Below are 14,661 nucleotides of genomic sequence, written 5' to 3'. Positions count from 1 at the left end.
AAGTTAATGGGGAATATTTGGACATAATATCAAATGTTAAAATCTTGGCTGGATGTTTCCGGTGTTTGGAGTTAATTATAAAGTGTTTTGCCACAGTGTCTGTCTGTGTGTGTGTGCGCGCACGCATGGAGCAGGCTCAATTTCCGTGGCAGACAAAGAGGAGGAGAACTACTCAACGCTTATAGCCTGGCTTTAACCTATATAAAATATAATTTTGCTGTGATCAAAAGTCCGCAATACTGTACTCACAAACCATCATAGCTGAACTCGCCGAAGCAGGAAAAATTTTACTCATAAAGCTCAAAGCTTAAAATAAATCTAATCTCCCCTCCATGTCTTTTACACACCACACACACACAAACACAAATGCACACAGACGCACACACACACACACACACACACACACACACACACACACACACAAACACTCCACACACACAACTGCGGTCCCTGAGATGCGCAGGCGGAAGGAAGTTGTTAGGGCTGGGTGAAATGGCCTAAAAGTAAAATTTCGATCTTTAATTGATTTATTTTTATTTAAAAAGAACTAGAAACAGCAAGTACTCATTCAAATAAACTTTGTTTTTATTTGACACAAAAAAATTTAATTTCCCTATTGGGCTTGAAGTGCAAACATTAAAATAAGGCAAAATAAATAAAAGGTTCCGCTTGAACAAAGATGAGTGTTCCTATTGTGATTAATAGTGCATTAACTTGCCTTTCACAAAACTCACTCACTGATGCCTGTGAGACAGTGCAGAGGGAATAGGGACACTCCACACAGCTCTACTGGTTGTCGTGAGATAGTAACGGTAGACAGATTGCTGCTTTCATGTGAAGCTGCTAAATAAGCAAAAACACAGAAAGGGGTCTGAAAAGTCCCCAAATATCAGTCACTAAGTAGAAAACACTGGACTGTCGTCTCTATCTAGAAATATGGTTGGGGTGCCATAAAAGGGGCTAAGGATATGTAAAGCCATCAGTTGCGCGATTTCCTCCCATTTCTCCGGATGAGAGGCAGCTTGAGTGCCAGCATGAGTGGCAGGATATGACGCAACTTCTCTGCCTTTGTCTGATTGGCCGAGGTCTTCTAGCCGCCATCCGCTGGACCGGAGTGGTACTGCAGTTTTTTATCATTACGTCGCACATGTCTTTCGGCTGTTTTACATAAATGGCTCCAAGCTAATGGAAATAGGAAAACCTAAGAGCCCCAGGCTTTCGTTTACCTGGGTAAAAAAAAAAAGCCTAGGGCTTTAAATCCTGAGGCTTTCAATGGAAAAGGTGCTTATCTTGATATGATCGATACAAATAAGTATTTTTCAAAGATACTCATTTGCGTCAGAATCGATGTAAACTGACCCACTCACATCTACCCAAATTGTTGCACTTCTTCAGACCGCATCGCTTCAATAACAGAGAAACTCAGCCCCTCCATCTCTACATTTGTCTGCTACTGGAAGTTCAGACTTTGCTGACATGTCGAGTACAGCCAGAAAAAAACCAGATGTGACTCCTTTTTTGACAAGACAAACACAGAAGCATTGTTCAGAGAAACTTTCCCTATAAGGCAGATGGATAAGAAAATGAAATGCACCACTATGCTAACATTACGAAACCAATTGTTGACAAGCAACATAAAAAGGTCAGTAAAGCTCCTGTATCTGCAACAGTAAAATAGTAAACCTCCCAGACAACATAAGCTAACTCTATTTGTTAAATATTAGCTTCACGGACATGGTCAGCCAAATGACTGGGTTCGGTTGGACTGAGCTCTCAAGTTGAGACATGCTTCGGTACAAATCAACACAGGAAAATGTTAATCAGCTGATGACTCAGTTGGCTTCTAAATAGTGATGCATATTTGTGTCTTTGTCGTATGCAAGGAAATGTCATGGAAGGGCATCGGTAAGTTAATGGTAATGTGAAAGCCTATTGAATGGTTGGCATGACATTCCTAAGGGATTAATTACAACAAAAATCAAACAGTTATTAGAAGAAAATCTGGATATTTTCTGTCAACCATTACAGCTGTTTGTCACAGTTTCAGTTTAATTTATTCAACACAACTTCTCATTTTACAACTCTTGTCAAGCAAACAAACATTGTAACACTGAGGTTAAAGTGTACAGGACCAGTAAAAATACCAATATATGGCTAGACAGATTAAGGTGTAGCTCAAGCATTTCTCATTTCAGGCTTTGCCTTGCTGACTTTTCTTAAAACTCTGTAAAAAGTGACTATTCTGTAAAGAATTACCATAAGCAAGTCAAAGGAGGACAGATTGGACAATGCTTATATTTTTATATGAATGTAACCTATGAGATTCCTTTGAAAAGCATATTACATGTCCCTCATCCGCATACTGATTCTGTGCTGATCCATCCATCCATCCATCCATCCATCCATCCAATACTGCTTATCGGAGGTCAGGTCATGGGGGTATGAGTCCAAAAGGGAAAACCATACATTCCTCTCGCAAGCCGCACTCTCCAGTTCCTTGAGGGGGATCCTGAGGTGTTTCCAAGCCAAAAGGGAGGTTATTTTCCCTCCAGCAAATTTTGGGTCAGCCCTGGGGTTTCCTCCCAGTGGGACATGCCTGGTACCTTTCAACCAACCTCAAGTTTTCCACACTACATACTAGCATTATGTTGAAAGTGACAAAAATATGTAAAAAAAAATAAAATTGTTTTTTTCAAACTTGAAATGTAAACAGAAGATAATAATACTTGAGGGGAAAAACAGTGGCGTCAAAAATCGGAATGACAATTGTTTTTGTAAGGTCTTGCCCACGACTGCTTCAGGGTCTTCTTTATAAATTTGATGGTATAGATGTTTTTGGTATTGCATCCTACTGGTGCAGCTTAGGTATTACAGTGTTTTTCACTAAAATCTAAAAAAAATAAGATATTGAAAAATTAATCAGATTTTTTTCATTAAACCAGAGGAAAATACAATATATCTGAATTAAAAAGCTTGACACAAATCAGATTGACATTACAACCCCCTGAGCAATGTTTCTTTTAATAGACATAGAAAAGACAATGTTCCTTTCCATCTGAAATCTGAAAACAGTGCTTTATAAGCAAAATATGAAATATGTCCACACAAAGATATGTAGATGTCTTAGTGTGGTTGAGTGGGATCATATGGAGCAATCAAGCCTGACCTTCAATATCTTTGTTTAATTTAGACTAGACCAAATAGTTAGAAAAGTCAAACATGTTTTTCTGGGCTATACTGTATAAAACAAGGACCAGTTAACCTTAAATAGCCATTATGAGATGTCCATGGGACCCAAAGGTTTGAAGAGAAATATTACTGAAATCCAGGGGATTTATTTTCCCCATTAAAAACCCTATTGAGTAAGTCTGACAAATCTGACACTGTTGTCTGTTTCAGAAAAAAAAAAAAAAAAAAAAAACTTGGTGCAAGAGAGATGAGGTGTAAAAAAACAAAATACAGCAACTACTCAAGCTGATTTTTCTTTACATCTGAGTTGACACTACTGTGTCGTCCAAGATAGACACTATGACTAAAAAAAAGGAAAATTAATCTCTCTTCTATTAAAAAAATGGGTCTCTACAAAATAAGCAACTAAAGCACTTCATGTTACTGTAATAGGGTATACAAAACCCCCACAAACCAAAGGGTTTCGCTAATTACCCCTATATGAGATGAATTGTACAATGTGGCTACTCCACATTTCAGTCATTATAATAAACAAGAGGGACTTATAAGTGTGATTACAGCGACACCCATTCACCCTCGATCAAATATAAAGGCGCTCAGCTAATGGGTTTATAATTGCTCAACTGCTTGAAGGAGGGGCTTAGTTAGAAGGCTGTTCCATGCACTCAAGCTGCCCTGAGTGGATCTAAACTAACACTCCTCCTCCCATTGTGTGTTTAAAGGAGAGCACAAGTCAGGGACACGTCCACACTGCAATAAAATAATTGCACTCCTTAAGACCTGAAAGGAAACCAATGTGTATGATGAAGGTGCACTGATTATGTATTTTGAATAAAAAAAAAAACATCTAAGAATTCTGATTTAGCCTCCCCCCCCCCCCCCCCCCCGCTCCATCATTAGACTTTAATCAACCTCAGTGCCAGAATGATTTTCACAAAGATTATTCTAATGATAAGTTACGACCCTGGAAAAACTTTTGAGCTATTATACTTGCCTGAGCACATATTTCAAAGATGAGTAAAGGCAGAAGCTGGGCATGAGGTACTCGGTGACTCATGGGTAGAATACATTTGGCTAGGGCAAATATTTGTTTCCCATTCAACATTTGTAGTCTATACCTGCATTGGTTGAGAGCAGAGTTTTGTTTTTGTTTTTTTGCAATGATTCACCAAGATAAAACAGCCATCTACACAAAACACCCCCCTCCCATGAGTTAGGTTGTGTTTGTGAGTAGAACAACTAACGAGTGCTCACAAAGGAAGAACTTCAGAGACACCGGGCGAGTTGCTTGGAACAGACACACAAACATAAGTGGCAGGCCAGACACAGAGCAGGGAGACAAAAGAATTAAACCTTAATAGATGAAGAATATAGAATGAGAGAAACGCTGCTCAACCCAGCAGTAGTTCCAACTTGTCGGCTTCCTTAAAAAGATGTCAATCTAAACCGCACGTTAGCGTTAGGATGCCATACCTCCCACCTGCTCAAAATGTGTCCCTTATTTGCAATCTATTGACCTGGCTGCAAACCATTGAAGAATTGCTCTAATGAATACTGGAGTTAGTTGCTAAAATGTTGCTCCCTCGGGCAACGAGAGAAAGGTAGCGGCAACATCATATCCAATTACTTCCCAAATGCAGCACAAAAGCCCTTGGCCAATTTGTAATGTCAATACCAATTTATGGACTGCATCCTGTAGCGTGGACAGGGCAAATTACTGTGTGCTTTTCTGTTAACAGCTTTTCAAGTGGAATATTATGCAGTCATATCAAAGCAGGGGATTAGATCAGCTGTGGCAAAGGCCAACATTTCACAAGGCAAATGTGGTGAATAAAGCAGCTTTTGTAAAAGCAGCATTAAAAATAAAATTTTTGCAAAAAACATTTTGCCAATCGAAAAAAAAAAGTCCTAAATAAGAGAAAGTTTATGCGGGTCTTCTGTCAACCTATGTCCCCACAATCAGCAGCCGTGCTGGGTGAAATATCACTCCAATATCCCGTTTATGCTTTACTTGGGGGCGTATATAACGGACACAGCCGTGATAAAACAAAACCAGATAATTTCCCCATCCTGACATCTTACCATCATATACCCTGAGCTCTCTCTCTCTCTCTCTCTCTTTTGGAGTACATCATGGAATATAATCATGTAATGACAGTAAACTGCTCTGATCTTGGGGCATTAAGGTTTGATCTTTCAGCAGTGAGCTATCCAGCGGAGTGACTGTGAGATCTGTAATTGCCTAGAAGCTTTTTGACGGGTGTCCTGTAGCTTATTGCCCACTTTGGATCCGTTTTCCAATCGGGCCAGTGGAGCGTCGCCTGTGTATTTTTGCAAAGTGCTCCTAAATTACATCAGTGGCCTGAGCGTGAAATCGGAACGCTGCCTTTAAGAGTTTGTGTCTGAGCTGCAAACTCTGAGTGGATTTGCCTTTTTGTTAGGCTACTGGGAACTGAGAGGGAAAAATATATATAATTATCCAGAGAATTGTTTCTATGAATTTTCAGATGTTCCCGGTTTTTTTAGTTAATTTGTAGGTTATTGGGAGTAACGCTGCCACAGTTATATTAAAGGGAGAAATGCTGCGACTTGAATGCGCATGTACTCAAGATGCTGACCGACTCATCAGCATCAACTCAGGATAAACAGAACTACGGGTCCAGCTACTTCAGGCATGCGGCATCGCAGAACTGTTCATCACTTTTTAATGTGTCATTATAAAAGGCGCTCTCCTTGCCTTACCTTGAGCGACTCCTGCGTGTGCGAGCACCAAGAGAGCCAGTATCCCCGAAGTGGCGCACATTCTCATCAGACTCGAACCCTCCAGCGCTACTCCACTCCTCAGTCCACTTTTGTCCATTACAGAGTAGACACGGCGTAACACGCACAACTCCTCCGTCCACGATGGTGGTGGTAGGGGGAAGAAGAATCCCCCTCCGCTACTCCAGCACAGGATCTACAGATGAAGTCCAATGCCGGCGGTGTGGGTGTAAAACCTCTATAGTTCCAGTGCCTGTGAGAACGCTGCAGCTGGCTGAAGCTACGATAGAGGGAGTAGAAACGACTGCTCAGTCCCGCCACTTGTGTCAGCGGCGCTGCTGCGTCGCCACTGTTCTCGGCTTCGCTTCGCTCTCCTCTCCTCTCCGTGCGCTCTCTCCGCTCCGGCACAGTCTCCGTTTACGCAGAGAGAGAGAAATGCCACCGCCCTCTGGCTACCACTGTAAGTCTCTCACTTTCCACCTCTCCGCTTCAGACTACCGCTCTCTTTCCCTTCGGACAAAAAAAAACAAAAAAAAAACGAAATAAATAAATAAAACATTTATTTTAAAGCAAGTGTTTGTGATTATCTGTGTGTGTGTGTGTGTGTGTGTGTGTGGGTGTGTGTGTGTGTGTGTGTGTGTGTGTGTGTGTGTGTGTGTGTGTGTGTGTGTGTGTGAGAGAGAGAGAGAGAGAGAGAGAGAAAGAAAGAGAGAGAGAGAGAGAGAGAGAGAACCTTTCATTCTCACAAATTAAGCAAGCGATTCAGCTTTTAATCATAATAACTTTATCTAACGTGCCATCCATGTACAGTTTTCAAAACACCCATGTCGGTAATGCCTGCGAATGCGGCGTGGGGACAGGAAGGTTTTGCTTAAGGGTTGGCCTAATTGGTGCCATTTATACAGGTGCAGCTAAGTAAACTGCGAAGTTAATCAAACGTTTAATTTATTTTTTAGCAAATTGATTAAAAAAGTGAAGCCCATGTCTTAACATTCATTAAACACAAAGTGATATATTTTCAGTTTGTCTGTTAAATCTGTTAAGAATGCATCATAGCTGATGAAAAAAACTAAATTCCATTTTATCAGAAAATTTGAATATATAATAGCCTACTACTACTACTGAAAAGTACAGTGTATGCACCCAATTAGGAAAGTTCCTATTGCATATTACTGCATTGTGCACTGTGGAATTGGCCTGGGTTTCTTTAAAAGTGGCATAGAGTTCATCTGCATTGTTAGGTCTGGTCTGGTGTCTCTCATATTCCTATTGGCAGTTCTCCATAGATCTTTAATCGGCCAGCAAGCTCACCTGTAACCCTCTAAACACAATAATGGCATGGTCAGGAGAGCAGCCTTCGTTACTTTTAACAGGGCAAGCAGGTCCCAAGCCCTGCTGAAAAATGAAACCACCATGACGTGCTCCAAAATTGCCAGATTCAGAAGGGCAACGCCAGTAGCTGAAATGTCTCTCCAAATCATCACTGACTGTGAAAACTTCATACTACCTCCTCAAATAGCCTGACCTCAACCCCAACCAACCCCCCTACCCTATGCGACACACCACCACCTCCAAATGCTACCTTGCTACTCTAATCGATTACCGTTTAGCAGCCCCACCTGACATCCACCTCACTCCCCCCAGACCTCCACTTCTGTCATCACAACCAGCCAGATGAGACGACAGCTCACCAGAACCCGGATCAGCAAAGCCAGGAGACCCGATGACATTCACCTCAGGGTCCTCAAGGCAAAAGAGAAAAAAAGAAAGTGCAAATAGAAAAAAGGTTAAGTAACCATAACCCTAGATTAGGTTGGTCTTCAAACACGGCGAACTGTCACTTCACTGCGAGACATTGCAGGAAGGTCCACTGGGTCTTACGGGAGCTGTGTTAGTTGACATCTGATAGTTTTGCAGTGCTACTGGCAGATGCCACAACAATGTTGATGTATGCTGATTGTGCCCCGGTGCAAAGTTCTTTTCAGGCTCAAAAAAGGACTAAGCAAACACATCAGTATGAATGCTTGAAGTATATTGTTTTATTTGAAGATGAATATGTGATTTTTTATGTGTTCTCTCTTTATGGTCAAAATACGTAACGAGGCCCCTTTAAAGTCAAAAGGCATAACACATTTTTTGAGTTTGTTGAAGTGTAATGCTGTGGTGGAACTTGAAATTTAAGTCCTACAAAAAAACATTTTGATCCTCCAAGTAAATGTGTTAAACCAACTAGTGTACATGTTCATGTTTTCAAATACTTATATGCTAAAAATTTAATGATTCTGGCACTGGAGCTGATTCTGCTCACAATTCACACCCCTGTCCAGTCTCCACCCCTCTGCAATCAACTTCTACTGGTTTCACCTGTCTCCACCTGCATAAAAGTTCCGTCCAAGTCAGCCTCCAGTGCCAGATAGTTTTCGAGCCTCGTGTGAGTAACTTTCCAGCGTTATCTACCTGTCTGTCCCAGTAATTGACGCTGACCTGTAACCAGTGTTTTTGAGCCTGTCTTGTCCTAGCCTGTGTCTGCCTGCCTGGTCCCCTGCCTCCTGGAACCCCTACCCTTGGACTGCCTCCTAGTGAACTGGATTTCGGATTATGACCTGGACCCCCCACTTTTCCCCGATTTTCCCCATGTACTTTGCTCGGTTTGCTGGATTCCCCGATACTGGACCTGGATTGCCTTGTGACAAACGCCCTCTGGAAAACCCCAAGTCTAACTGACTTCCTCCTCAGTCGCTCAACGGCTTTGGTCTCCTTAGCGGACGGATTCAAATCCCGCAGCAGCTCGCCTGTTTCTACCTAGCTCTCCCGGCGACAAGGTCAGTGCGTCACAAGAGTCTTGTCATTTATTTTGTGACCAAGTCTAACTCTGCGCCTTCACCCTCAGGAGTTTTCCGGCCAGTGAGCGCGAGCCACAAGAACCGGGGCGGACGGTTCCGGTCTTTGAATAAAACTTTTAAAATTTGACTGACCTGTTGTGGTGAATCTTGGATCCAGTTCTCGTTGCATTACAAAAAACTGGTGATATATGTTAGAACATGTTTTTTTTTTTTTTTTTAGGCCTCGCAAAAGTTGGCTTCCATGATTTTAATATTCTGTGGCTCTTCTTATTTCCTATCTAATATGTGATCCTAGTATCATTTAAGGATGGGCCCATGGGTGAGAGGCAGATATTCAAAACGTGACACTATGAACAGCAACAAAGGAAGCATATTAATATAAATGAATATGTTCTTTGAGAGTGTACTGACTTATCTCTCCACCCTCATGGTCATGTCGGTCAGATCTGCAGTACTGTGAGATCTCAGAGATGGAGTTTTGTACCCTGCAGGCAAGGTTTATCCCACTGCACATACATAAGCAAAGCCAAAAAAAGAATGTAATATGGGCTGCAACAGAGGAACATTTTATGGCTGATTTCATAGAGGTTGATGTTTGTGGAGGTTCTACAGAACACAGTTTTATAACCATAAAATGAGAAAATTTACCAGGCCGCTGTGTAGATGACCATGAAGTAGGTTACAGGGAAGCGGTGGCAATATGAAATATTGCACAGATGAATATAACAAATTCAATCAATTTTTAATTGCCGAGGCCCAACCAGACAATGGGTTTTTGAAATGTCTTACAATTTAGATGTTATCTGATATCACTTTCAAGATGGAATTAAATATTGTGTCTAAGTAAATTAATAATTTTACTAGTAAAATCTCCAACTTTTATTTTTGATGACTTGCAGCCATGGCCAAATTTCATCAAAAGCCTTCAGGGTCAGAAGCCCAGGGACAAAAGGTTTTTGGAGCTTGAAAATATATATAGTCTTTTAAATTTGTTAAGTGGCAAATAGTTTTAGCTTCACAACAGTTTTGCCCTGTTTTTTTGTGTTTTTTTTTTTCACACTTAAAGGTTTCAGATCCTAAAACAAATTTTAATATCAAAAACCTGTGAAACAAACTTGAGTATACACACTATACACATATATATATATATATATATATATATATATATATATATATATAAGGCACGTTTTAAAGGATAATTTTATTTATATAATAAAAAAAAAATCTCAGAACCCACCAGGACCCTATGTGAAAAATAAATTTCCCACAAACCTAGCAGTGGGTTTTGTCACCCTTGGTAGGAACACCTGCTATCAAGTGTGTTTTACACTTGCAGAAATGTCTGAATTTGCCTGATTTTTAAGGTCACCCTTCAACATCACAATAGTTTTAAAACTATTTAGCACTGGAAATGCTGCCGTTTTTTGGATACTTTTCATGCTGCATGACTCAAGTGTGCTTGAACTTAAGTTTAAAAGCAATCTCCAAAAACTCTCCATGAGTATTTTCTGTCAGAGCACAGAATTCATGGTTCCATCAATTAAGGCAAGTTGTCCAGTAGTAAAGTAGCCAAAGACCATCACTCTCCTACTACCATGATTGATTGTCAGTTGATTTTCTTTTTCCAGTGGGCTGTGTTAGTTTAACATAAAATGTACAGGACACCCATATTCCATAAAGCTCCACTTTGTCTCACCAGTCCACAGTATATTTTCCTAAATGTTTTGTTTGGCAAATGTGACGCAGGCTTTTGTGTAGAATAGAAAGATACCTGTGGAAAAGACTAGAACTTTGGCTGTTTGTGCATTGGAATCTTCTCTGCATCATCATTGGCTGGTCAACCTGCCAACCACAGTCAGTGACAACCAATTGGGGCCTGTTGTTTTGGGACTTTCCAGAATAGCAGCACAGGACAGAAATTTGTACTGCTCTCAGAGCAGTACTGTTTTTTTAGTTGTTTAAGTTGCTTAAGCTACTCAGGAAAGCCTTGTGTACAATGTATAAGTAAGTTATATGGAAGTTTCTAATTATTTGTTGGGTTATGATTACTAATGACTAAGTTAAATTGTTTAGCTAATTCTTCATAGGATGTTGATTGTTGCTTGACAGATGTGGAATGAAGTTAATGGTAGGTTTATGTAGGTGTGCCTAATGTGCATGCAAATGGTTAATATCTTCTTTATTTAAAATATTAAAGTTAACCTTGGCATAGGCTACATGACTTAGTTTACTAGTTATTAGTTTTGCACAAATTTTGCACAGATTATCTGTGCAGATCATTGCACGGATTATTTGACAAATATACTAATTGGTGAACGTTTTACCTTTGTACTTTATGAAACCACACACAAAGGAAGTGTAATGTGGGCTAAACTGAGTGAAACCTAATAAAAACAAAAATAAATAAAAATAAATAACAAGTGAAGCCTCATCTTTAACCAGAGACCTGCGATTTCCTCTAAGAGTAATCACTCTTCAATAATTGATTGTCCTGAAGTGGGGAAACTGAGGTGTACCAGCAGCAAAGGGAAAGCCAAATGGAAAGGTTAAATACAAACATTGTTTAAGAAATTTTTCAAATGAAGTACATTTGTATGCCACTATTAATTTATTTCAATATTCACTGTTAATAAAAAAACTCATGTGGGCAGGGCACCAGAACTGGCCCAGGGGCCACATGCTCCTGATGCTGACCCTAGCGATCACCATGCATGATTAGTCTCATCCTCAAATATACTAGACGACTTAAGAAAAATCTAAATGCTTAAATGACTAATTAAATCAGCTCAATAAATATTTGTACAGCAAGTGTGCAGCAGACAAGCACACACACATAATCCTACTGCCACCATAACTCTTGACAGTGTTGCTGCGCAGTCATTTGAACAGCACAGCCCGGATCATGCATTGTAAATGGCAATAGTAAAATATGTGCTTGGTGCAATTTGTCACCACAGCAGCCCTGCAGCTCAGTGACTACCACTGGAAGTAGCTGCTACACCACAGGGACCTGTAAAAGCCTTTTTATTCTGCTACTTTATTGGGAATAGGAAAGCAATAAGGTTCACAAGAAACATATGGCACACTTGGTTATAGATCAGCACTTACACAAGTTATAGTCAATAGCAAAGGGACCTCTGCAGTTCCAAGCTACATGACTATATATATATATATATATATATATATATATATATATATATATATATATATAAAACCAATATTGATTGCTGGTGACTTAAATGTGATACTTGTGTGATGTATTGCATGGAACCTGTGGCAATGTATTTGTTAAGTTTGTTAAAACAAAGAAAATATGCTTCATGCATTGCTTCTTATACATACTCACTGCATATAGCAACATAGTAGTTTGTGTTCCCAGCACAGTATCAACAATTCCCCACTCACTTTACATAGCAATTCATTCCATAAATATTTTCTGCATGTACAATTTTTAGACAATCTGTTCCTTGTGTTAAATTGTGTTGTTGGATAAATACAATCCTTACAACTCGAGTGTTGCGCTTTTGAATTCGTTCTATTTATTTACAACCTAACAATAAACAAGGAAAAGGTTGAACAGTATATAAAACTTGACTTTACTGGAAAATTAAGACTTCTTAAATGTTTCAGGGTGTTTCAAAGTCAATTTTCTTATCTACATCCACACCCCTGGTCAGACGTGTATGCACACACATGAATGTTATCATGTTGGCACATTGAATTATGCATTTTACCCAATCTTTGTTAGGGTTGCGTAACTGTACAACATATATCTTTAGTGAATTTCATAAACAAATTTCATAAAAGAATTTGGTATGTCATTTGAAATGTGTTGTCAGTTTTTCTAATTCTCCTGTGATTTTCCTTTTTGGATCTTTTAACTAAAGCTTTGTTTGAGCTGAGGTTGTAAAAGATTAGGGCTGGGCAGAAGACCAGAGGGGTGAGTGAAAGAACCAAACTGACCAGGGGTTGCAGACAGTGGCAGACCAGAATCAATGATGAAGGCAGGAGCTGACCAGAACAGATGGTGCAGACTGAGGAAACACCAGAATGGGCAGAGCGAGCAGCTGAAACTCAAGGGGAACAAGGCAGACTAACATGTGAACAGGTGAGCAGAGTTGACTCTAATTAGTGCAGCAGGTGGATCTGATTAACAGCAGAATGTTGGCTGGAAGGAGATTGAGCCGATTGGATAGTGGCTGAGAGGTGACAGGCTGATACTAGAAACATACAAACAAAAACCTAAGTCACGAGAACAACAATCTACTGCATTTTCCATATGTATTGACTACAGACTAGGGTTGCATGACAGAATTAAATTTTTCCTAAGCAAATGTTTAGGCCCAGCTAAAATCTCCCAAATCATTGTGACAAAGTGTTAAGTTCTGAAGGACCAAAACTTAAACATGTGTTCTTTTTGGTATTTTGGGCACAAAAAACACTTCACCAAGAGAACAACCATGCAAACTGTGAAAGATGATGGCATCATCATGCACTGGGGTTAATTTTCCTCAGCAAGACATACACTTTTTGTCAAGCATGATAAGGTATTGTCTGTTCCAAATACCAGACAGTTTTACATCCACGACCTTCCATTTTTTTCCCCCTTGGAAGCTGAGAATGATGAGGGAATTGATTTTCCAGCTATTCATTTGAGCATACATCCAAATAAACAGAAAAAAAATATTTGATGAGAGGAAAAGGTATGTGTAAGTCTTGAAATTACATATTTACTAAATAATAAGTAGATCTAACAGAAAATCTGTGGGTCACCTATGGAGACAATCTGATAGATTTGAAAAGGTTTTGCCAGATGAAGTGGGCAAATCCTACAAAGCAAAGATATGGGATGCTGTGAGACTTCTTCTGCCAAAGAAGACCAAATGCTAAAATTGTATCAACAGTGCTGGAACACAGTGTTAGTTCAAGAGTGTGCCTACCTGTTTAGCCAGGGTACCTTCATTTATTTATTTATTTGATAGTTTTGTTTGTTTATCATTAGAATTGTCCATGATTCTCATGTTAAAGGACAAAACTGTTTGGTAATCAAATCTCATGGTCATATTGCTTTACATCACATAAATCTGGGATTTTAACAGATGGTGTGTTAACATAAAGAGCCGCTGTATGTAAACTTCTAACCACTATTGTAGTTTGAACAAAAGATGTGAAACATTTACATTATATTTGTAGCAGTGGTGGCAATAGCACTATAGGAAAGTAATTTGTCACTCAGGAAAGGCTGTTGCAGATTATGAATCAGACTCAAAGATTACCTGATGACAGGAGGAATTTGTCATTTAAATCTTTGACATCAGATCTTGCTCTTCTCTTTGCTACTGATACATATCTTGACATCATATCAAGATCTAAAGACCTTCAGTTAAAAGGTTGTGAAAGTGAGACAATCCTTGGAAACTTCAGGTTGGGTCTAATGAAAGGTGCTGTAACTCTTAGGAAAAGAATGTTAACTCCAAAAGTAGACAAATCTAGACCTTCAACCTAGGAGAGAAATCCATCCTTAATCTATATTAAGGCTGGTTCACATGGCAAGATTTTTAGCCCGATTTTCGCCTTGATCTCCCCCATCCAAGAGGCACAGATTATCGGTGTGTCTCTTAAAATAATCTCATGAGATATTCCTGCCTGTGTGGTGTGTAAGAGCGATCGGGTCCGCTCGGTGGTACGTCAGGACCGGTCCGACCACAAATCGGGGATATTCAATATGTTGGACTGTCTTGCCCCGATATGCTACTGTGTGTAGTGTCCCCCGAGGAGAAACGAGCAAGCAGCCTGTTGAATGTGTCATGTAGCCAATCAAAAAGCGAGGTGAGGGATTTCCCGAGAGAACCCCTCTTACTTTCCTCCA

The 14,661-nt window shown here is 39.9% G+C and overlaps 1 protein-coding gene across 3 annotated transcripts in view; it reads right to left on the bottom strand.

Moving 5' to 3' along the window:
* LOC105939939 (netrin receptor UNC5C) overlaps positions 1-6,322 on the bottom strand; it is a 262,858-nt gene extending 256,536 nt beyond the window's left edge. For 2 of the 3 annotated variants that reach the window (XM_036143777.1, XM_036143778.1), the window contains exon 1: positions 5,932-6,320. In XM_036143777.1, coding sequence (XP_035999670.1) covers positions 5,932-6,049 — 118 coding nt within the window. In that variant the 5' untranslated portion in view covers positions 6,050-6,320. Of the gene's footprint in view, positions 1-5,931 lie in introns of all 3 variants that reach the window. The other variant, XM_036143780.1, reaches the window with a different exon arrangement.
* Positions 6,323-14,661: the final 8,339 nt, after the last annotated feature.

Source organism: Fundulus heteroclitus, chromosome 12 (genome assembly GCF_011125445.2).
Source record: "Fundulus heteroclitus isolate FHET01 chromosome 12, MU-UCD_Fhet_4.1, whole genome shotgun sequence".
NCBI classification, from domain to species: domain Eukaryota; kingdom Metazoa; phylum Chordata; class Actinopteri; order Cyprinodontiformes; family Fundulidae; genus Fundulus; species Fundulus heteroclitus.
The sequence above is the reverse complement of the archived record's forward strand: the minus strand, read 5'-3'. Positions and strand labels throughout refer to the sequence as shown.